At 47.3% G+C, this 22,859-nt stretch overlaps 2 protein-coding genes across 2 annotated transcripts; both read left to right on the forward strand.

The window, feature by feature from the left end:
* The first annotated feature begins 6,309 nt into the window (after positions 1-6,309).
* On the forward strand, positions 6,310-8,335 carry LOC136719391 (zona pellucida sperm-binding protein 4-like). Its single transcript, XM_066697313.1, has 8 exons — positions 6,310-6,472; positions 6,605-6,792; positions 6,888-6,933; positions 6,991-7,194; positions 7,286-7,475; positions 7,562-7,709; positions 7,786-7,864; positions 7,963-8,335. The coding sequence occupies exons 1-8, from the start codon at positions 6,310-6,312 to the stop codon at positions 8,142-8,144; spliced, it is 1,200 nt and encodes a 399-aa protein (XP_066553410.1). The 3' UTR covers positions 8,145-8,335.
* A 9,316-nt stretch (positions 8,336-17,651) lies between these two features.
* On the forward strand, positions 17,652-19,677 carry LOC136719392 (zona pellucida sperm-binding protein 4-like). Its single transcript, XM_066697314.1, has 8 exons — positions 17,652-17,814; positions 17,947-18,134; positions 18,230-18,275; positions 18,333-18,536; positions 18,628-18,817; positions 18,904-19,051; positions 19,128-19,206; positions 19,305-19,677. Exons 1-8 carry the CDS (start codon positions 17,652-17,654, stop codon positions 19,484-19,486), a joined length of 1,200 nt encoding a protein of 399 aa, XP_066553411.1. The 3' UTR covers positions 19,487-19,677.
* Positions 19,678-22,859: the final 3,182 nt, after the last annotated feature.

Consider the following 22,859-nt stretch of genomic DNA (forward strand, 5'->3'; position numbering starts at 1 on the left):
TGAGTGAGATCCCATAGCTAAGCATGGCCAGGGTGCTTGCAGGTGTTGGGTGTCGACTCCGAGCAGGGACTGATCATGGATTTCCTCCTGTCCCCAGTTGCCTGATTGATGCCAAGGTGACGGGCTCCAGTTCTCACTTCATGCCAAGACCTCAGGACGTCACTAAGCTGCAGATGGTGCTTGATGCCTTCAGGTTCCACAATGATGCCAACAGCTCTGTAAGTCTCCCAGCCACTCTGCCTCTGAGCTTTTGACTACTGCTTTTGCATCTTTGGCTTGGTTGGCCTCTGCTTTCTCAACTGTGTGGCTTCTTGGGCATTGAAGCAGCTCTCCCAGGGTGCACTAACTGTGCCAATGTCTGTTCTGCTCAGATCTACATGACCTGCCACCTGAAGGTGACTGCTGCTTCCCAGGCTGTGGACAACCTGGACAAGGCCTGCTACCCTGTGGGCAACAGGTAGAGGGGGAGGAGGGTGCTTGAGGCCCTTGGTGTCCTTCTCCGGGTCTCCGTCCTGATGGCTGTATCCCTATTGTAGCTGGAGCTCGGTGGATGGGAGCGATCAGGTCTGTAGCTGCTGTGACTCCAGCTGTAGCCCTGTCTCTAAATCCAGGTACTTTGGGAGGTACAGGAGGGACTTGGCTTTCAAGGAGGGTAAGGATCCTTTGCCTGGTTGTGCGTGTGGTACTGGGGTATAGTATGTGTGGCTGGATCCAAGCCTCTCCACCTTCCAGAATGGGAAGGTGATGCCACAGTGTTTGTGCGTGTGCTGGAGAAGCCGCAGGATGCCATCCCTCCAGTGGAGACGAATGCCCAGAGGTCTCCCCTGACTGCAGAGGACCGCAAAGAAGCAGGTACTGGGGCCTATTGAAATTGGAGCCAGAGGTTGCGGTCTCTTGCTGTAGTCTGGGTTTGACCTAAAGTGAGTGACCAGTGGGGTGGGCTTTCTTTGCAGGCATCTCTGCTGAGGTTGTGCTCCTGGCTGGTGTGGTGGCTGCTGTGGCTGTGGTGTGCATTGCTGTGCTGGGGACTGTGCTGTACAGGAGAGCAAGCTCACCCACAGCTTGACTGTTGTGTGAATGATCAATAAAGCTGAGAACAGACCATGCCCTGTGTCTTTCCTGTTTGCTCTCCAAGTTCAGCAGGATGGCAATCCATGGCCACTACAGCTGGTCTAAAACTGTCCTTTAGCTCGCAGTTGGCGTGTTGCTGCTTTCCAGGATCTCTGCAGCTTTTGTGCCTACAGCTAGTGATGCCGAAAATTAGGCCCTGGAGGGCTCGAAATCACGTGTTCAGAAAAAGATTCCCACTTTCAGAACATCGCACCACAGTGCCACGGGGCTGGCAGCCTACAGCTGATCGGAGGACACTGTATCGTAGAAACTGCAGGAGGAGAACGGGGTTACAAACGCTTACATCCGACACGAAGCTACCCGGTTAGATCAGATGTGTAGATCACGAATTATTGTTCGAAAAGCAGCTTTGCATGTTCATCTATTCAAAGCAAATGTGAATTAACCTATGAGGGATTAACTTCCTGTTCAACTAACGTCATTATCTCGAAGAGAAACCTGTGCATGCGTGCGCCATGCCCGTGGCCGTTTACATATTTTTCCATAGAAACGATCATCTGATGCCACTATGCAGTGTTGGGTCTGTTACATCGAATCTGAGGTTTGATTTGAGATGTATACATTCGTCACAGAGCGGGAATCCGAGCTAGGAGTGTGTACCTTTGCGTTTGCTGTATTTTGGGTCAACTGGAGGTGATCCCAGATCGGCTTGGGCTTTTTCTCCTATGCCGAAACGCCGCAAACCCTTTGAAACTAGTCGAAACAGAATGACGTAATGAAGATAAACTGACATTGTCATTTTGGTAGCGACTGCGGAGACGGTGGCGTATACAAAAATCGAATACATGTATTTTGAACAAAAGCAGTGACTTTTTCGGGGTTCGGACCGCGTACGCCAGGCGCTCCTCTGAGCTGCAGGAGTTAACCGAGGAGCGTTAGGAGCACTGCGCGAAATAGCCGGATTTCTCGTGGACGAAAATGTAACTGTACAGACTTACGATGAGAGTGATTAGTTTGTAATGTGTTCCTATACCATACCGGTCACGACAGCAACAGGTGAGCGAGCATTCAGTGCGCTAAAACTACTCCAAACACATTTGTGCTCCGCTATGAAAGAAAAATGACTTTGATCTCAGGCACCTGCACATCAATAAGGATCTCAAACTCATTCATGGAGATGTTCATGAATTCGGCCGTCACAACAAGAGACTTGCATTCGCCTAGAAACGCCTACATCAGCGGCGGAAACCGCTTATTTCCAATGAAGGCGCACATTTCTAGCAGGTGCGCAGCATCTCGAGTCGGACAGCACTACCTAAAACTCATTCGCCACAGCCTCTCACACACTTGTGATTTGGAAATTATTTCAAAAGTTGAATATTGCGATTAGATCGCTGGAACTGATGGAGATTTGGTTGGTTTACAGTCTTAGTGGCAGAGGCTTGATTCTTAATGGGATTTTATACGTTGCAGCCCCCGTACATTTAAAGGTACACCTTGCAAAGCAAGTGAATGCGTTTTTTGTTGTTTTATGTGTGTGACAATTTCTTCATGGGTTGTCTGTAATTGTATGAACATTAAATAGCCGTAGAGTGTTGTTGATTTGTATTGCTATAATCTCCATTTTCAGATGACCAGTCCTGCATTATTATTAGTAGTAGTAGTAGTATATAATTATTATTATTATTGATTGGCAGACGCCCTTAGCCAAGGCGACTTACAAAACATAAGCGCAATACAACGTGCAAACATAGAGTTCAGTACGAGGCATCAAACAATACAAATTCAGATTTACATAATACAAAGCAATTCAAAGCATAGTACATTTTATAAATTCCTATTTTAATCAGTTCACTTTGTGACCTGTCTCTGCTTATTCTAAATGATTACATGACTTACAACATATAGCATTGTTTTAACAGATCTTGACCCCTTTGTACAGTTGTGTTTCTATTGGAGCAATCTGTACTGTACCTTGCGCAAATGTACAGCAACTGTATCTCCTGCCTGGGATTAAAGCCACAAATCTCTGCTCCAGAGCTCTAATCCCAGCGAAGTGGCACAAAGGTTAGAGAGCCCGCTGTTTTAATGCGCTACCGGGACCTCCAAAAGAGCAGCAGTTACCTGCCGTTTGTTTCAATTGGGGACATTTTTATGGCAAGCCGTTGTGACATTTAACCCATAATTGCTGATATCTAGAATACAATTGTTGATATCAAGAATTAACCTGCTAACTGTTGATATCAACACATGTATTTTTGATATCAAAAATGCATACTAATTAACATTCGGTTTCGTCTGCTTTCCGTGTTATAGTTAATCCCCTTCTTCGGAAAAGTCCCCAAGTAGATGTTCATAATTCAGAGCACTCAGAATGGCCATTCGTCTCGTTGTTAAAGCCTGACATTGCCCTGTTCACTGTTGAATAAACAATCTCAGCGGTAGCCATTCTCTACTGGCATTTTTCCTGTTTGTGTTTCTGGTAACACTTTACAATAATGGGCATTCATTCTTCATGAATTCCGATACTACAACACAGAAAAAACACATGAATGCATGATGTTATTCTTGTGAACTCAGATGTATGTATATGTCTCATTACAAATACAAATTCAATACAAATCGAGACTGGCTATTTGAATAAAAGCAAACAAAATGTATGGATTCATCACAATTTTGAGGTTTAAAATGTATTATTGCTTGTAATAATCGGGGTTTTGCCACGTTACGTTTTCTTGTAAAGAATCATGCTTATTTACAAGCTAATGCACTTCATGTTTACAGCCAATTATTTGAAAGTCATGACTGATTCATGTTATCTCGTAATGAACACTGCATGAGCAGAGCATTATAGTAAAGTCCTTAGTCTAGGGGCAAGAATGTATACTAAAATATGTAGGTATAGGGGTTTCATGCTGTTTGGGATGTACTACTACAAACGGTGCCCCGATGTGCCTGTGAATCGAGTCACACACGGGTCCGCTGGGTCATCAACGCGTCCCACGGCATTCAGTGATCATAATAATAACAATAATAATAATACCTTTATTTATTCAGCGCTTTTTTGATGGTGCTCAAAGCGCTTTACAGACTTTAAAAACAGAGTAAAACAAGAAAACAATGAACAATGTAATTATTACTGTTAGACAGAGGGAATTACTGAATTCCGCGTTCATGGGTCAGCGCAGCGCGGGAACTTAGGCGCCGTGATTGGGGGAGACGTCACGGGCCGAGGGCATATATAGGGGCGCCCGGTCCGCCGCAGAAGTAGGACAGGACAGAAGTGATAGAGACGGGTGTAGCTGCATTACAATGTTTTGAAAAATAAAGCCTGTTGCAGGAAACACGGCTCGGTCCGATTATTTGTTGTTTTGGTGGCGAACACACGCAGCAGATATCGCTACAATATTTACACGTATATGCATGCGCTAACATTTAAAAACAATAATTGTATGCCCTTATAGCAAAGCATGAAGCGGCTATACCCACATATTTCAGTTTACTATAGTTGTTCGATCATGCAGTGTTCATTAGGAGAAAAACATGAATAAGTCATGACTTCAAAATAATTGTCTGTAAACATGAAGTGCATGTGATTAGCTTGTACATAAGCTCGATTCCTTACGAGAAAACGTAACTTGGCATAACGCCGATTATTGCAAGAAAAATATATTTTAAAATTCAAAATTGAGATGAATCCATATATTTTGTTTGCTTTTATTCAAATAGCCAGTCCCGATTTGTACACATGATTAACACCATTTGTTGAATTACGAATTAATTCATGAGGAACATACTGCAGAAAAGAAGACCCTTAATAATCATGAATCATAATGAATTCATACCCTCTTACTCGCTCGCCAGGGGATTAAAAAAGAATTCCATATGAATAAGAGTCTTTACATCATGATGAATTCACATACTTGAATTACAAATGAGTTCACAAGAATTACATCATGCATTTATGTGTTTTCCCCGTGTTGTACTATCGGAATTCATGAGGAATTAATGCCCATTATTGTAAAGTGTTACCGTGTTTCCCCTTGCTTCGTTGTGCCATATGCTTTTATCTTGTATCAAATTAAAGAACAAGTTGTGACCTTTCGTATTTTAAGGCAAATCGGCTGACAGGCTAGAAACAAACACTCGGGCATACGCAAATCAGCCCTGTACACTAGGACACATGGCTGATTTCGCAAGCCTGTAGCCCATGCTATGAAGACTCTACATACGCGAGTAAGACATCGTTTGACAGCTCCCGGTCTCTAGTTTCTCTTGTCTCTGGTATATTTTATAGTTTTGAAAAACGTACAATTTATTTCTCCGATCGCGGAAGATCTGAAAATAATGGGGCGGAGTGTAAAGGGTTGAGTTTCAAATCACCGGACGTCAATTAGTATGCATTTTTGATATGAAAAATAGAACCGTATGATAATTAGTATGCATTTTTGATATGACAAATAGAACCGGATGCTATAATTAGTATGCATTTTTGATAGCAAAAATTCAATTTCTGATATCAAAAATACAGTTTATGAAATCCAAAATACAATTGGTGATATCAAAAATAGCAGATCATTCTTGATATCACCAATTGTATTTTTGATTTTAGAAATGATGGATTAAATGTCACAACTGCTTGCCATACATTTTCAGAGTGCACTCGGTGACGCTGGAAGTAATTGGTTCGTTGCAATCAGGGCATCAAATCGTGTTCTCGTCCCAAGTCACAAGGAGGACGTGATGAGGCACACTGTCCGTTTAAAGTTGAACTCGATGCTCAATTTCAATGTGCTTTCGCATTTCCGTTCTTTTCAAAATCCAGCATTCACTGTCTCTGAAGAAGACGTGTTACAATGTCATACAGCTATTCATCTTCACTGCTACTGTTGCGAGTGTCGCACACCGACCGAATGATGAGTCGGAACTCTCTCTAAAAAGCTGTGGAAGTCTTGGAGATGAGTGCTCAGTAGGTAGGGGAGCTGTGCGTTGAGAGCCGGGGCAGTGAAGTGAGCGCAGCGGGGCGCGGCGGGCTTGCCGACAGACAGTGATGTGGCATCTGACAGTGATTGTGCGGCAGCAAAGCGAGAGCTCCACCAAAGAGCCCGACTGGCCCGCTGGGGTGGCTGAAATCCTCGTGCAGCCTGCTGCGCCAGGGCCAGCCCTGAGCCAATCAGGGCGCCGGATTATTTAAGGAGCGGAGCGCCGCTTCTCGGCACTTCGTTGCCGAGTTGCACAATGGAGAGGTGTGGGATGAGCGTGCGGGTCTGGAGTCTTGTCTGTCTGCTGATGGCGGCTGCGGTGGACGTGTCTATAGCCCAGGGTCAGAACTGCTCTGTTAGTGACAACGAGAAAATGGCGTGTGGCGCCCCTGCAATCAGTAGAGCCGACTGTGAAGCGAGTAACTGCTGCTTTGATCAGAGGGGAAGACAGCCCTGTTATTACAGCAATGAGGGTGAGTGGTATGGGCAAAATCTCGTACAAACGGCTCCTGAGCGCATTGCTTTGCTAATCTTCTCCCCTCTCCCTCCAGTGACTGTGCAATGCACCACGGATGGTCAGTTTGTGGTTGTAGTACCCAGGAATGTGACCAGGCCTCCGCTGAGCCTTGACACCGTCAGCCTGCTGGGGGGTCAGGGCGCCCCCTGCAGCCCTGTTGGCACCACTGCTGGCTTTGCCTTGTTCCAGTTCCCAGTCAGTGCCTGTGGCAGCACACTGAAGGTGAGGAAGCGGTTCCCAGCTTTGGCCTGAGCATTGCAGCGCCTTGTGCTGTTTGTCTTGGCTGTATAACGTGAGGGTCTGCTTCCCTCTTCCAGAGTGAGGGTGGCGATGTGGTGTACGAGAACACGATGTCCTCTAAACGTGATGTGCAGGAGGGGCCTGATGGCTCCATCACCAGGGACAGCTACTATGAGTAAGTGGGGCTCCCCAGTGGCCGTCTCCATGTGCCAGTACCCGACTGGGTCCAATGGCTGCCTGCTTCTCCTTCCAGGCTGACCTTCCTGTGCAAGTATTCGGGCAGTGAGCTTGTTCCTGTGGAGGCTGTAGTGTACACTGCAGCCCCGCCTCCTCCTTCAGTCGTGGCCCCTGGACCTCTCGGTGTGGAGCTCAGGATTGCAACGGGTACTGTGATGAGCCCTTGTACATGGCCATGCTATGTACTGGTTTCCAATGCATGCTGGCTTCCTAAAGCTCTCCGTCGTTCCTCCTGTAGAAGCTGTGTATGACGCCTACTACGGTGATGGGGACTACCCCGTGACCAAGGTCCTGCGGGATCCTGTGTATGTTGAGGTTCGCATCCTGAATAGGACCGACCCCAACATTGTCCTGACTCTGGAAGACTGCTGGGCAACTTCCACCCCCAGCCCGCTCGGCCAGCCCCAGTGGAGCCTGCTGGTTGCTGGGTAACTGGAGCCCTGTATCTCTTGCCGGCCAGCTTGTGTTGGTGGTTTAGGCAGACCTCTTGACCCATGTGTGGTGCTCTTTCCAGGTGTCCGTACAGAGATGACCAGTACCAGACCACCTTGGTTCCTGTGGCTGGCTCTTCAGGGCTGCCATACCCAACGCACTACAAGCGCTTCATCGTGCAGATGTTCACTTTTGTGGATGCTGGCTCCCAGCTCCCTCTGAAGGCGAAGGTAAGGGTCTATTGGCCAAGGAACGCCACATTCCCCATGGCGGCATTGTATTGTACTGCATCTCATGCTCCCCCAGGTGTTCATCCACTGTAGTGCAGCAGTGTGCCAACCCAGTGCTACTGACCGCTGTGTCACTCCGTGCAACCAGAGAATGAGTGAGTGGCTCGGTTCCAGTGTGAGCTGGACTGGCATCTTTCCCTAAGGCTCCCCCAGTGGAGGGGCTGCTTCTGTAATGCTGCTCTTGTCCCTTCAGGGAGAGCCGTTGCCCCGGTGCAGAGGGCCTCCAGGGAGATGGCCGTGGTGTCCAGTGGGGAAGTGATCCTGACTGCCTCTGAGCTCCCTGCTGTGGACAGGAGGGCTTCTCCCAGTGAAGGTGAGGAGGGGAGCTTTGACACTCTGCTGGCGCTCAGCCCTCTCATGTCTGCACCCTTGTGAGCTGCCTGTCCCTCTCCCGTCTCCACAGTGCCCCAGGCTTTCGGCTATGGTGTGCTGACCGTGGCTGCCTTCACGGTGCTTGTGCTCTGTGCTGTGGTGCTGGCGGCTGTGTGGAGAGCCAGGCCCCACATGCGGGCATCCCAACTGTAACTGGAGCAGGTTTTTGAATAAAATGTGGACTGTGAAATGTCTGACTCGCTCCGTTTCTTCTTGCCTTGCAAAGATCCTTCAGCCGTGTGCTCCAGAGCCTGACTCCAGGCCCTCTGTTCAGTGGCTGCTCTTCCCTCTAGTAATGCACGCCAACCGGTGTGTAGTACTCGTGGCCCTACTGTGCCTTTTACAGGGGTGGCAACAAGTGGCCCCTCCTTGTGTCCGCTGCTCAGAATTCCCTTTCGTGTGTGAGGGGTTGCTGAGAGTATAGTCCTGAGGTGGATTAAACTTGGTCTTTTGCTTGATCTGTATTGATTGGCATGTTGCCCAGATCCAAAGAAGAAATCCCAATAAGCTTCCTGTATCCACACTGTAAAAAATCTCTGTAGTTTTGAAGGTTAATTAACTAACTGTAATAGTGAAGGTTGAAATATGTTTATTCTTTAATGACAAACTACCGTATAATCAGTGTTCACAACTGTAAAATAACATTTAACAGAATCTCCGTTAATTCTGACGGTTAAAATACAATGATAATGAATGTTGAAAACAGTGTCTTTTTTATTACTTGAATTTTAAACCACTGTAAACCATCGTGAAACTAGAATTTCACTCGGTTAGTGAAGGATAAAAGACTGTAAGTCTGGGGGGAGTCGAATAACCTAACCGCGGTGCAATTCAGATTGCTTTAAAACCCCTTACAATTCGACATTTGTTTCAATTTGGCACTGCGCTGTATTCTACTTTTCAAATGAGTCCGTGATCTACAATATGCGATGTGTTCTTTTTATACCTGCTGTATAATCCTGCACTTAAACTGCCTTGTATCTACAATACTTGAGACAGTGGTATCGGACGCTGATGTAACGGTCACATTATTTGTTCCAATTTGTTCTGCCCCGTAGGTGACTTGAACCCGTATTTGCTCTTCTACTGACTCCGTCTTTCTGAAGTTATTGAATAGTATTGCAGTTACTCCGGTTGGGTCTGAAGTGATCATATTTGAGCTTTTGTATAGCTTATAGGTTATACGTCTACATCGCCATGGATAACGCCTGCTAATACATGAATTCTTAAACTAATTTCATTTACTTTCATGACGAATATATTTATGAACCATTAAATATTGTAAATGTAGTCACGGTTGTGAAGGTGTAAACCGTAGGCTGAAGAGAAAGCCAGCAATGGGATGAACACACATGTTATATGTCCCGGAGAGAAGGTACAGAATTCTAGCAACTCGTAAAATGAAACACTGAAATGACGTAATGACACATTCTGACCAATCGTAATGAATATGAGGTCAAAACGCGTTGCATGCCCCCTTTCAATAATTGTGTACAGTTGCTGCCGCAATATTCAACGTGTCCGACTGATGAATTGACATGATTCGTGTGGAATCGTGAGATTATTCATCAATAAGGGACTAAACCGCAAAGAGCAATCAGCAACGCCTATATATTTTCTATTTCTTGAAATATTGTTTTGAGCAGATTGTAAAATGATGAATTGTATTGTAATGAAGATGTATTTTCCACCAATCACGAGCTCTATGGATAATTCAATTAAAACCGCCATGAACGCTGTTGACAACCCATTTCCCAAGTTCAATCGAGCCAAATTCAAAGTAATTAAAGAATGTTAAGTTAGTGAAATAAAAAGGTGCAAGCGAATGTTGAAGAAAACATATCAAATACAAAATGAAGTCAAGTGACTGTGTCACAGATACGGCAATCTGCAACCCGTGAATTACATCCCTGGCACAGTGTTGAGAAATCCTTGTGCACACTGTCATTGAATTGTAATAATGAGACTGCGTTTGTCTCGGATAATCCCAGTTCCCTAGTAAAGGCATGAAATGACATGCTTCGAGGTGTATTGCAAAATTCAATACAGCACCTGGTATTCTGTTGATAACTTGACTAATTGACATGATTCGCGTGGAATCGTGAGATTATTCATCAATAAGGGATTATTTAAAAAGACGACACGGCCACCTATCGCGGGGAGGAAAGCAGGTGGCAGGGTCCTAGTTCTACGAACTCACAGGCTACTATTATAATCATTAGCTGGAGTACTGGTAGTGGTACCAACAGCATTGAATTGAGTGTTGCTCATCTGCTCTCTGTAGCCTAAAAAATGAAGTCGGGACAGCACGAAACACGCTCACACAGCGGCAAAATCGGTTCCGTCGTCACTACTCGCTGCACCTGTGCAGGACGGGACGCACTGGGATCCGCGCTGGATCCGCGCCGCTGCTGTTGCAGCCCCACTTGTCGCCGAATTCCACGTGAAAATGTCGCGCTGTCTCCTCAGAGAGACACGCTGAGCGGGATCATCTCAGTGTATAAAAGGAGGCGGTGTGGGCTGGGTAAGCATCGCGAATCTGTGAGCTGTTCTTGTATTTTCGCCACAATGCTACGTACGAGGGCTTCTTGGTGTGGGCTGCTAGTGCTGTGTGTGTTCGCTGGGCTCTGCGACGCCGGCAGAGTTTCTAAGTGGGCGAGAGCCAAGCCTGCAGCCAGAGCCAAGCCTCCCGCCAGAGCCAAGGCCGTTGTGCGAGTGGATTCTTCTCTGTTCAAGCAGCAAGTCTCCCCCGTCGTGTGGGCACAGTGCGGGGACAGCGCGATCCAGGTGTCGGTGGAGAGAGACCTGTTCGGTACCGGCGAGCTGATCCAGGCTGCGGATATCCAGCTGGGAGGCTGTGCGCTCAGTGGGCAGAACGACACGGTCCTGGTCTTCCAGTCGGAGCTGCAGGGCTGTGGCAGCGCCCTGTCGGTAAGTAGGGGAGGGGGGAGAATACGGCTGTAGACTCGCACGGTGAATGGGTTAAACCATCCTGAGCTTAACCGTTGTGCCTTTCACTTGTAGATGACCGAAGACGAGCTGGTTTACAGCTTCTCCCTAAACTACCACCCGTCCCCGATTGCCAACACTGGCATCGTGAGAACCGACCCTGCTGTTGTCCACATCGAGTGTCACTACCTCCGGTGAGGACTCTGCTGCAGTACTGCTTCAGCCTAGCTGCTGTAGGATCGGTGTGTAATTGCTGTCTGCTCCATAGGCTCCACAATGTGAGCAGCGATGCCCTGCAGCCAACCTGGGTCCCATACACCTCCACCAAGTCTGCGGAGGATCTCCTGGACTTCTCCCTGCAGCTCATGACTGGTAGAGGCCAACCTAATGCAGCTCTAACCCTCCCGTGTACTGGAGTGCTGCTCTGCTCTGTAGAGGCCTCATGCTGCTCCCCGTCTCCGCAGATGACTGGAGCTCCCCTAGACCCTCCAACGTGTACTTCCTGGGGGACGTCCTGAACATCCAAGCCTCCGTCAACCAGGCCAGCCACGTGCCCCTGCGGCTGTTTGTGGACAGCTGTGTGGCCACCTTGACCTCTGACCCGACCTCTTCTCCCAGTTACACTTTCATTGGGAACTATGGGTGAGTGAGATCCCATAGCTAAGCATGGCCAGGGTGCTTGCAGGTGTTGGGTGTCGACTCCGAGCAGGGACTGATCATGGATTTCCTCCTGTCCCCAGTTGCCTGATTGATGCCAAGGTGACGGGCTCCAGTTCTCACTTCATGCCAAGACCTCAGGACGTCACTAAGCTGCAGATGGTGCTTGATGCCTTCAGGTTCCACAATGATGCCAACAGCTCTGTAAGTCTCCCAGCCACTCTGCCTCTGAGCTTTTGACTACTGCTTTTGCATCTTTGGCTTGGTTGGCCTCTGCTTTCTCAACTGTGTGGCTTCTTGGGCATTGAAGCAGCTCTCCCAGGGTGCACTAACTGTGCCAATGTCTGTTCTGCTCAGATCTACATGACCTGCCACCTGAAGGTGACTGCTGCTTCCCAGGCTGTGGACAACCTGGACAAGGCCTGCTACCCTGTGGGCAACAGGTAGAGGGGGAGGAGGGTGCTTGAGGCCCTTGGTGTCCTTCTCCGGGTCTCCGTCCTGATGGCTGTATCCCTATTGTAGCTGGAGCTCGGTGGATGGGAGCGATCAGGTCTGTAGCTGCTGTGACTCCAGCTGTAGCCCTGTCTCTAAATCCAGGTACTTTGGGAGGTACAGGAGGGACTTGGCTTTCAAGGAGGGTAAGGATCCTTTGCCTGGTTGTGCGTGTGGTACTGGGGTATAGTATGTGTGGCTGGATCCAAGCCTCTCCACCTTCCAGAATGGGAAGGTGATGCCACAGTGTTTGTGCGTGTGCTGGAGAAGCCGCAGGATGCCATCCCTCCAGTGGAGACGAATGCCCAGAGGTCTCCCCTGACTGCAGAGGACCGCAAAGAAGCAGGTACTGGGGCCTATTGAAATTGGAGCCAGAGGTTGCGGTCTCTTGCTGTAGTCTGGGTTTGACCTAAAGTGAGTGACCAGTGGGGTGGGCTTTCTTTGCAGGCATCTCTGCTGAGGTTGTGCTCCTGGCTGGTGTGGTGGCTGCTGTGGCTGTGGTGTGCATTGCTGTGCTGGGGACTGTGCTGTACAGGAGAGCAAGCTCACCCACAGCTTGACTGTTGTGTGAATGATCAATAAAGCTGAGAACAGACCATGCCCTGTGTCTTTCCTGTTTGCTCTCCAAGTTCAGCAGGATGGCAATCCATGGCCACTACAGCTGGTCTAAAACTGTCCTTTAGCTCGCAGTTGGCGTGTTGCTGCTTTCCAGGATCTCTGCAGCTTTTGTGCCTACAGCTAGTGATGCCGAAAATTAGGCCCTGGAGGGCTCGAAATCACGTGTTCAGAAAAAGATTCCCACTTTCAGAACATCGCACCACAGTGCCACGGGGCTGGCAGCCTACAGCTGATCGGAGGACACTGTATCGTAGAAACTGCAGGAGGAGAACGGGGTTACAAACGCTTACATCCGACACGAAGCTACCCGGTTAGATCAGATGTGTAGATCACGAATTATTGTTCGAAAAGCAGCTTTGCATGTTAATCTATTCAAAGCAAATGTGAATTAACCTATGAGGGATTAACTTCCTGTTCAACTAACGTCATTATCTCGAAGAGAAACCTGTGCATGCGTGCGCCATGCCCGTGGCCGTTTACATATTTTTCCATAGAAACGATCATCTGATGCCACTATGCAGTGTTGGGTCTGTTACATCGAATCTGAGGTTTGATTTGAGATGTATACATTCGTCACAGAGCGGGAATCCGAGCTAGGAGTGTGTACCTTTGCGTTTGCTGTATTTTGGGTCGACTGGAGGTGATCCCAGATCGGCTTGGGCTTTTTCTCCTATGCCGAAACGCCGCAAACCCTTTGAAACTAGTCGAAACAGAATGACGTAATGAAGATAAACTGACATTGTCATTTTGGTAGCGACTGCGGAGACGGTGGCGTATACAAAAATCGAATCCATGTATTTTGAACAAAAGCAGTGACTTTTTCGGGGTTCGGACCGCGTACGCCAGGCGCTCCTCTGAGCTGCAGGAGTTAAGCGAGGAGCGTTAGGAGCACTGCGCGAAATAGCCGGATTTCTCGTGGACGAAAATGTAACTGTACAGACTTACGATGAGAGTGATTAGTTTGTAATGTGTTCCTATACCATACCGGTCACGACAGCAACAGGTGAGCGAGCATTCAGTGCGCTAAAACTACTCCAAACACATTTGTGCTCCGCTATGAAAGAAAAATGACTTTGATCTCACGCACCTGCACATCAATAAGGATCTCAAACTCATTCATGGAGATGTTCATGAATTCGGCCGTCACAACAAGAGACTTGCATTCGCCTAGAAACGCCTACATCAGCGGCGGAAACCGCTTATTTCCAATGAAGGCGCACATTTCTAGCAGGTGCGCAGCATCTCGAGTCGGACAGCACTACCTAAAACTCATTCGCCACAGCCTCTCACACACTTGTGATTTGGAAATTATTTCAAAAGTTGAATATTGCGATTAGATCGCTGGAACTGATGGAGATTTGGTTGGTTTACAGTCTTAGTGGCAGAGGCTTGATTCTTAATGGGATTTTATACGTTGCAGCCCCCGTACATTTAAAAGTACACCTTGCAAAGCAAGTGAATGCGTTTTTTGTTGTTTTATGTGTGTGACAATTTCTTCATGGGTTGTCTGTAATTGTATGAACATTAAAAAGCCGTAGAGGGTTGTTGATTTGTATTGCTATAATCTCCATTTTCAGATGACCAGTCCTGCATTATTATTATTAGTAGTAGTAGTATATAATTATTATTATTTATTGATTGGCAGACGCCCTTAGCCAAGGCGACTTACAAAACATAAGCGCAATACAACGTGCAAACATACAGTTCAGTACGAGGCATCAAACAATACAAATTCAGATTTACATAATACAAAGCAATTCAAAGCATAGTACATTTTATAAATTCCTATTTTAATCAGTTCACTTTGTGACCTGTCTCTGCTTATTCTAAATGATTACATGACTTACAACATATAGCATTGTTTTAACAGATCTTGACCCCTTTGTACAGTTGTGTTTCTATTGGAGCAATCTGTACTGTACCTTGCGCAAATGTACAGCAACTGTATCTCCTGCCTGGGATTAAAGCCACAAATCTCTGCTCCAGAGCTCTAATCCCAGCGAAGTGGCACAAAGGTTAGAGAGCCCGCTGTTTTAATGCGCTACCGGGACCTCCAAAAGAGCAGCAGTTACCTGCCGTTTGTTTCAATTGGGGACATTTTTATGGCAAGCCGTTGTGACATTTAATCCATAATTGCTGATATCTATAATACAATTGTTGATATCAAGAATTAACCTGCTAACTGTTGATATCAAAAATGCATACTAATTAACATTCGGTTTCGTCTGCTTTCCGTGTTATAGTTAATCCCCTTCTTCGGAAAAGTCCCCAAGTAGATGTTCATAATTCAGAGCACTCAGAATGGCCATTCGTCTCGTTGTTAAAGCCTGACATTGCCCTGTTCACTGTTGAATAAACAATCTCAGCGGTAGCCATTCTCTACTGGCATTTTTCCTGTTTGTGTTTCTGGTAACACTTTACAATAATGGGCATTCATTCTTCATGAATTCCGATAGTACAACACAGGAAAAACACATGAATGCATGATGTTATTCTTGTGAACTCAGATGTATGTATATGTCTTCACACATGAATTCATGTTTTTCACAACCCCCTGGCAAGCAAGTAAGAGGGTATGAACTCATTACAAATACAAATTCAATACAAATCGAGACTGGCTATTTGAATAAAAGCAAACAAAATGTATGGATTCATCACAATTTTGAGGTTTAAAATGTATTATTGCTTGTAATAATCGGGGTTTTGCCACGTTACGTTTTCTTGTAAAGAATCATGCTTATTTACAAGCTAATGCACTTCATGTTTACAGCCAATTATTTGAAAGTCATGACTGATTCATGTTATCTCGTAATGAACACTGCATGAGCAGAGCATTATAGTAAAGTCCTTAGTCTAGGGGCAAGAATGTATAGTAAAATATGTAGGTATAGGGGTTTCATGCTGTTTGGGATGTACTACTACAAACGGTGCCCCGATGTGCCTGTGAATCGAGTCACACACGGGTCCGCTGGGTCATCAACGCGTTCCACGGCATTCAGTGATCATAATAATAACAATAATAATAATACCTTTATTTATTCAGCGCTTTTTTGATGGTGCTCAAAGCGCTTTACAGACTTTAAAAACAGAGTAAAACAAGAAAACAATGAACAATGTAATTATTACTGTTAGACAGAGGGAATTACTGAATTCCGCGTTCATGGGTCAGCGCAGCGCGGGAACTTAGGCGCCGTGATTGGGGGAGACGTCACGGGCCGAGGGCATATATAGGGGCGCCCGGTCCGCCGCAGAAGTAGGACAGGACAGAAGTGATAGAGACGGGTGTAGCTGCATTACAATGTTTTGAAAAATAAAGCCTGTTGCAGGAAACACGGCTCGGTCCGATTATTTGTTGTTTTGGTGGCGAACACACGCAGCAGATATCGCTACAATATTTACACGTATATACATGCGCTAACATTTAAAAACAATAATTGTATGCCCTTACAGCAAAGCATGAAGCGGCTATACCCACATATTTCAGTTGACTATAGTTGTTCGATCATGCAGTGTTCATTAGGAGAAAAACATGAATAAGTCATGACTTCAAAATAATTGTCTTTAAACATGAAGTGCATGTGATTAGCTTGTAAATAAGCTCGATTCCTTACGAGAAAACGTAACTTGGCATAACGCCGATTATTGCAAGAAAAATATATTTTAAAATTCAAAATTGAGATGAATCCATATATTTTGTTTGCTTTTATTCAAATAGCCAGTCCCGATTTGTACACATGATTAACACCATTTGTTGAATTACGAATTAATTCATGAGGAACATACTGCAGAAAAGAAGACCCTTAATAATCATGAATCATAATGAATTCATACCCTCTTACTCGCTCGCCAGGGGATTAAAAAAGAATTCCATATGAATAAGAGTCTTTACATCATGATGAATTCACATACTTGAATTACAAATGAGTTCACAAGAATTACATCATGCATTCATGTGTTTTCCCCGTGTTGTACTATCGGAATTCATGAGGAATTAATGCCCATTATTGTAAAGTGTTACCGTGTTTCCCCTTGCTTCGTTGTGCCATATGCTTTTATCTTGTATCAAATTAAAGAACAAGTTGTGACCTTTCGTATTTTAAGGCAAATCGGCTGACAGACTAGAAACAAACACTCGGGCATACGCAAATCAGCCCTGTACACTAGGACACATGGCTGATTTCGCAAGCCTGTAGCCCATGCTATGAAGACTCTACATACGCGAGTAAGACATCGTTTGAAAGCCCCCGGTCTCTAGTTTCTCCAAATCGTGTTCTCGTCCCAAGTCACAAGGAGGACGTGATGAGGCACACTGTCCGTTTAAAGTTGAACTCGATGCTCAATTTCAATGTGCTTTCGCATTTCCGTTCTTTTCAAAATCCAGCATTCACTGTCTCTGAAGAAGACGTGTTACAATGTCATACAGCTATTCATCTTCACTGCTACTGTTGCGAGTGTCGCACACCGACCGAATGATGAGTCGGAACTCTCTCTAAAAAGCTGTGGAAGTCTTGGAGATGAGTGCTCAGTAGGTAGGGGAGCTGTGCGTTGAGAGCCGGGGCAGTGAAGTGAGCGCAGCGGGGCGCGGCGGGCTTGCCGACAGACAGTGATGTGGCATCTGACAGTGATTGTGCGGCAGCAAAGCGAGAGCTCCACCAAAGAGCCCGACTGGCCCGCTGGGGTGGCTGAAATCCTCGTGCAGCCTGCTGCGCCAGGGCCAGCCCTGAGCCAATCAGGGCGCCGGATTATTTAAGGAGCGGAGCGCCGCTTCTCGGCACTTCGTTGCCGAGTTGCACAATGGAGAGGTGTGGGATGAGCGTGCGGGTCTGGAGTCTTGTCTGTCTGCTGATGGCGGCTGCGGTGGACGTGTCTATAGCCCAGGGTCAGAACTGCTCTGTTAGTGACAACGAGAAAATGGCGTGTGGCGCCCCTGCAATCAGTAGAGCCGACTGTGAAGCGAGTAACTGCTGCTTTGATCAGAGGGGAAGACAGCCCTGTTATTACAGCAATGAGGGTGAGTGGTATTGGCAAAATCTCGTACAAACGGCTCCTGAGCGCATTGCTTTGCTAATCTTCTCCCCTCTCCCTCCAGTGACTGTGCAATGCACCACGGATGGTCAGTTTGTGGTTGTAGTACCCAGGAATGTGACCAGGCCTCCGCTGAGCCTTGACACCGTCAGCCTGCTGGGGGGTCAGGGCGCCCCCTGCAGCCCTGTTGGCACCACTGCTGGCTTTGCCTTGTTCCAGTTCCCAGTCAGTGCCTGTGGCAGCACACTGAAGGTGAGGAAGCGGTTCCCAGCTTTGGCCTGAGCATTGCAGCGCCTTGTGCTGTTTGTCTTGGCTGTATAACGTGAGGGTCTGCTTCCCTCTTCCAGAGTGAGGGTGGCGATGTGGTGTACGAGAACACGATGTCCTCTAAACGTGATGTGCAGGAGGGGCCTGATGGCTCCATCACCAGGGACAGCTACTATGAGTAAGTGGGGCTCCCCAGTGGCCGTCTCCATGTGCCAGTACCCGACTGGGTCCAATGGCTGCCTGCTTCTCCTTCCAGGCTGACCTTCCTGTGCAAGTATTCGGGCAGTGAGCTTGTTCCTGTGGAGGCTGTAGTGTACACTGCAGCCCCGCCTCCTCCTTCAGTCGTGGCCCCTGGACCTCTCGGTGTGGAGCTCAGGATTGCAACGGGTACTGTGATGAGCCCTTGTACATGGCCATGCTATGTACTGGTTTCCAATGCATGCTGGCTTCCTAAAGCTCTCCGTCGTTCCTCCTGTAGAAGCTGTGTATGACGCCTACTACGGTGATGGGGACTACCCCGTGACCAAGGTCCTGCGGGATCCTGTGTATGTTGAGGTTCGCATCCTGAATAGGACCGACCCCAACATTGTCCTGACTCTGGAAGACTGCTGGGCAACTTCCACCCCCAGCCCGCTCGGCCAGCCCCAGTGGAGCCTGCTGGTTGCTGGGTAACTGGAGCCCTGTATCTCTTGCCGGCCAGCTTGTGTTGGTGGTTTAGGCAGACCTCTTGACCCATGTGTGGTGCTCTTTCCAGGTGTCCGTACAGAGATGACCAGTACCAGACCACCTTGGTTCCTGTGGCTGGCTCTTCAGGGCTGCCATACCCAACGCACTACAAGCGCTTCATCGTGCAGATGTTCACTTTTGTGGATGCTGGCTCCCAGCTCCCTCTGAAGGCGAAGGTAAGGGTCTATTGGCCAAGGAACGCCACATTCCCCATGGCGGCATTGTATTGTACTGCATCTCATGCTCCCCCAGGTGTTCATCCACTGTAGTGCAGCAGTGTGCCAACCCAGTGCTACTGACCGCTGTGTCACTCCGTGCAACCAGAGAATGAGTGAGTGGCTCGGTTCCAGTGTGAGCTGGACTGGCATCTTTCCCTAAGGCTCCCCCAGTGGAGGGGCTGCTTCTGTAATGCTGCTCTTGTCCCTTCAGGGAGAGCCGTTGCCCCGGTGCAGAGGGCCTCCAGGGAGATGGCCGTGGTGTCCAGTGGGGAAGTGATCCTGACTGCCTCTGAGCTCCCTGCTGTGGACAGGAGGGCTTCTCCCAGTGAAGGTGAGGAGGGGAGCTTTGACACTCTGCTGGCGCTCAGCCCTCTCATGTCTGCACCCTTGTGAGCTGCCTGTCCCTCTCCCGTCTCCACAGTGCCCCAGGCTTTCGGCTATGGTGTGCTGACCGTGGCTGCCTTCACGGTGCTTGTGCTCTGTGCTGTGGTGCTGGCGGCTGTGTGGAGAGCCAGGCCCCACATGCGGGCATCCCAACTGTAACTGGAGCAGGTTTTTGAATAAAATGTGGACTGTGAAATGTCTGACTCGCTCCGTTTCTTCTTGCCTTGCAAAGATCCTTCAGCCGTGTGCTCCAGAGCCTGACTCCAGGCCCTCTGTTCAGTGGCTGCTCTTCCCTCTAGTAATGCACGCCAACCGGTGTGTAGTACTCGTGGCCCTACTGTGCCTTTTACAGGGGTGGCAACAAGTGGCCCCTCCTTGTGTCCGCTGCTCAGAATTCCCTTTCGTGTGTGAGGGGTTGCTGAGAGTATAGTCCTGAGGTGGATTAAACTTGGTCTTTTGCTTGATCTGTATTGATTGGCATGTTGCCCAGATCCAAAGAAGAAATCCCAATAAGCTTCCTGTATCCACACTGTAAAAAATCTCTGTAGTTTTGAAGGTTAATTAACTAACTGTAATAGTGAAGGTTGAAATATGTTTATTCTTTAATGACAAACTACCGTATAATCAGTGTTCACAACTGTAAAATAACATTTAACAGAATCTCCGTTAATTCTGACGGTTAAAATACAATGATAATGAATGTTGAAAACAGTGTCTTTTTTATTACTTGAATTTTAAACCACTGTAAACCATCGTGAAACTAGAATTTCACTCGGTTAGTGAAGGATAAAAGACTGTAAGTCTGGGGGGAGTCGAATAACCTAACCGCGGTGCAATTCAGATTGCTTTAAAACCCCTTACAATTCGACATTTGTTTCAATTTGGCACTGCGCTGTATTCTACTTTTCAAATGAGTCCGTGATCTACAATATGCGATGTGTTCTTTTTATACCTGCTGTATAATCCTGCACTTAAACTGCCTTGTATCTACAATACTTGAGACAGTGGTATCGGACGCTGATGTAACGGTCACATTATTTGTTCCAATTTGTTCTGCCCCGTAGGTGACTTGAACCCGTATTTGCTCTTCTACTGACTCCGTCTTTCTGAAGTTATTGAATAGTATTGCAGTTACTCCGGTTGGGTCTGAAGTGATCATATTTGAGCTTTTGTATAGCTTATAGGTTATACGTCTACATCGCCATGGATAACGCCTGCTAATACATGAATTCTTAAACTAATTTCATTTACTTTCATGACGAATATATTTATGAACCATTAAATATTGTAAATGTAGTCACGGTTGTGAAGGTGTAAACCGTAGGCTGAAGAGAAAGCCAGCAATGGGATGAACACACATGTTATATGTCCCGGAGAGAAGGTACAGAATTCTAGCAACTCGTAAAATGAAACACTGAAATGACGTAATGACACATTCTGACCAATCGTAATGAATATGAGGTCAAAACGCGTTGCATGCCCCCTTTCAATAATTGTGTACAGTTGCTGCCGCAATATTCAACGTGTCCGACTGATGAATTGACATGATTCGTGTGGAATCGTGAGATTATTCATCAATAAGGGACTAAACCGCAAAGAGCAATCAGCAACGCCTATATATTTTCTATTTCTTGAAATATTGTTTTGAGCAGATTGTAAAATGATGAATTGTATTGTACATTACAATGAATTGTATTGTAATGAAGTTGTATTTTCCACCAATCACGAGCTCTATGGATAATTCAATTAAAACCGCCATGAACGCTGTTGACAACCCATTTCCCAAGTTCAATCGAGCCAAATTCAAAGTAATTAAAGAATGTTAAGTTAGTGAAATAAAAAGGTGCAAACGAATGTTGAAGAAAACATATCAAATACAAAATGAAGTCAAGTGACTGTGTCACAGATACGGCAATCTGCAACCCGTGAATTACATCCCTGGCACAGTGTTGAGAAATCCTTGTGCACACTGTCATTGAATTGTAATAATGAGACTGCGTTTGTCTCGGATAATCCCAGTTCCCTAGTAAAGGCATGAAATTACATGCTTCGAGGTGTATTGCAAAATTCAATACAGCACCTGGTATTCTGTTGATAATTTGACTAATTGACATGATTCGCGTGGAATCGTGAGATTATTCATCAATAAGGGATTATTTAAAAAGACGACACGGCCACCTATCGCGGGGAGGAAAGCAGGTGGCAGGGTCCTAGTTCTACGAACTCACAGGCTACTATTATAATCATTAGCTGGAGTACTGGTAGTGGTACCAACAGCATTGAATTGAGTGTTGCTCATCTGCTCTCTGTAGCCTAAAAAATGAAGTCGGGACAGCACGAAACACGCTCACACAGCGGCAAAATCGGTTCCGTCGTCACTACTCGCTGCACCTGTGCAGGACGGGACGCACTGGGATCCGCGCTGGATCCGCGCCGCTGCTGTTGCAGCCCCACTTGTCGCCGAATTCCACGTGAAAATGTCGCGCTGTCTCCTCAGAGAGACACGCTGAGCGGGATCATCTCAGTGTATAAAAGGAGGCGGTGTGGGCTGGGTAAGCATCGCGAATCTGTGAGCTGTTCTTGTATTTTCGCCACAATGCTACGTACGAGGGCTTCTTGGTGTGGGCTGCTAGTGCTGTGTGTGTTCGCTGGGCTCTGCGACGCCGGCAGAGTTTCTAAGTGGGCGAGAGCCAAGCCTGCAGCCAGAGCCAAGCCTCCCGCCAGAGCCAAGGCCGTTGTGCGAGTGGATTCTTCTCTGTTCAAGCAGCAAGTCTCCCCCGTCGTGTGGGCACAGTGCGGGGACAGCGCGATCCAGGTGTCGGTGGAGAGAGACCTGTTCGGTACCGGCGAGCTGATCCAGGCTGCGGATATCCAGCTGGGAGGCTGTGCGCTCAGTGGGCAGAACGACACGGTCCTGGTCTTCCAGTCGGAGCTGCAGGGCTGTGGCAGCGCCCTGTCGGTAAGTAGGGGAGGGGGGAGAATACGGCTGTAGACTCGCACGGTGAATGGGTTAAACCATCCTGAGCTTAACCGTTGTGCCTTTCACTTGTAGATGACCGAAGACGAGCTGGTTTACAGCTTCTCCCTAAACTACCACCCGTCCCCGATTGCCAACACTGGCATCGTGAGAACCGACCCTGCTGTTGTCCACATCGAGTGTCACTACCTCCGGTGAGGACTCTGCTGCAGTACTGCTTCAGCCTAGCTGCTGTAGGATCGGTGTGTAATTGCTGTCTGCTCCATAGGCTCCACAATGTGAGCAGCGATGCCCTGCAGCCAACCTGGGTCCCATACACCTCCACCAAGTCTGCGGAGGATCTCCTGGACTTCTCCCTGCAGCTCATGACTGGTAGAGGCCAACCTAATGCAGCTCTAACCCTCC

The sequence above is a fragment of the Amia ocellicauda genome, chromosome 23 (assembly GCF_036373705.1).
Source record: "Amia ocellicauda isolate fAmiCal2 chromosome 23, fAmiCal2.hap1, whole genome shotgun sequence".
NCBI lineage: Eukaryota > Metazoa > Chordata > Actinopteri > Amiiformes > Amiidae > Amia > Amia ocellicauda.

Bases quoted from the DNA above. Each gene is read 5' to 3' on its own strand.
- LOC136719391 (XM_066697313.1), top strand. From the start codon at position 6,310: ATGGAGAGGTGTGGGATGAGCGTGCGGGTCTGGAGTCTTGTCTGTCTG. The intron at 6,473-6,604 runs GTAACTGCTGCT...CTCTCCCTCCAG, and splicing joins TAGAGCCGACTGTGAAGCGA to TGACTGTGCAATGCACCACG. The intron at 6,793-6,887 runs GTGAGGAAGCGG...TCCCTCTTCCAG, and splicing joins CCTGTGGCAGCACACTGAAG to AGTGAGGGTGGCGATGTGGT.
- LOC136719392 (XM_066697314.1), top strand. From the start codon at position 17,652: ATGGAGAGGTGTGGGATGAGCGTGCGGGTCTGGAGTCTTGTCTGTCTG. The intron at 18,135-18,229 runs GTGAGGAAGCGG...TCCCTCTTCCAG, and splicing joins CCTGTGGCAGCACACTGAAG to AGTGAGGGTGGCGATGTGGT. The intron at 18,818-18,903 runs GTAACTGGAGCC...TGCTCTTTCCAG, and splicing joins TGGAGCCTGCTGGTTGCTGG to GTGTCCGTACAGAGATGACC.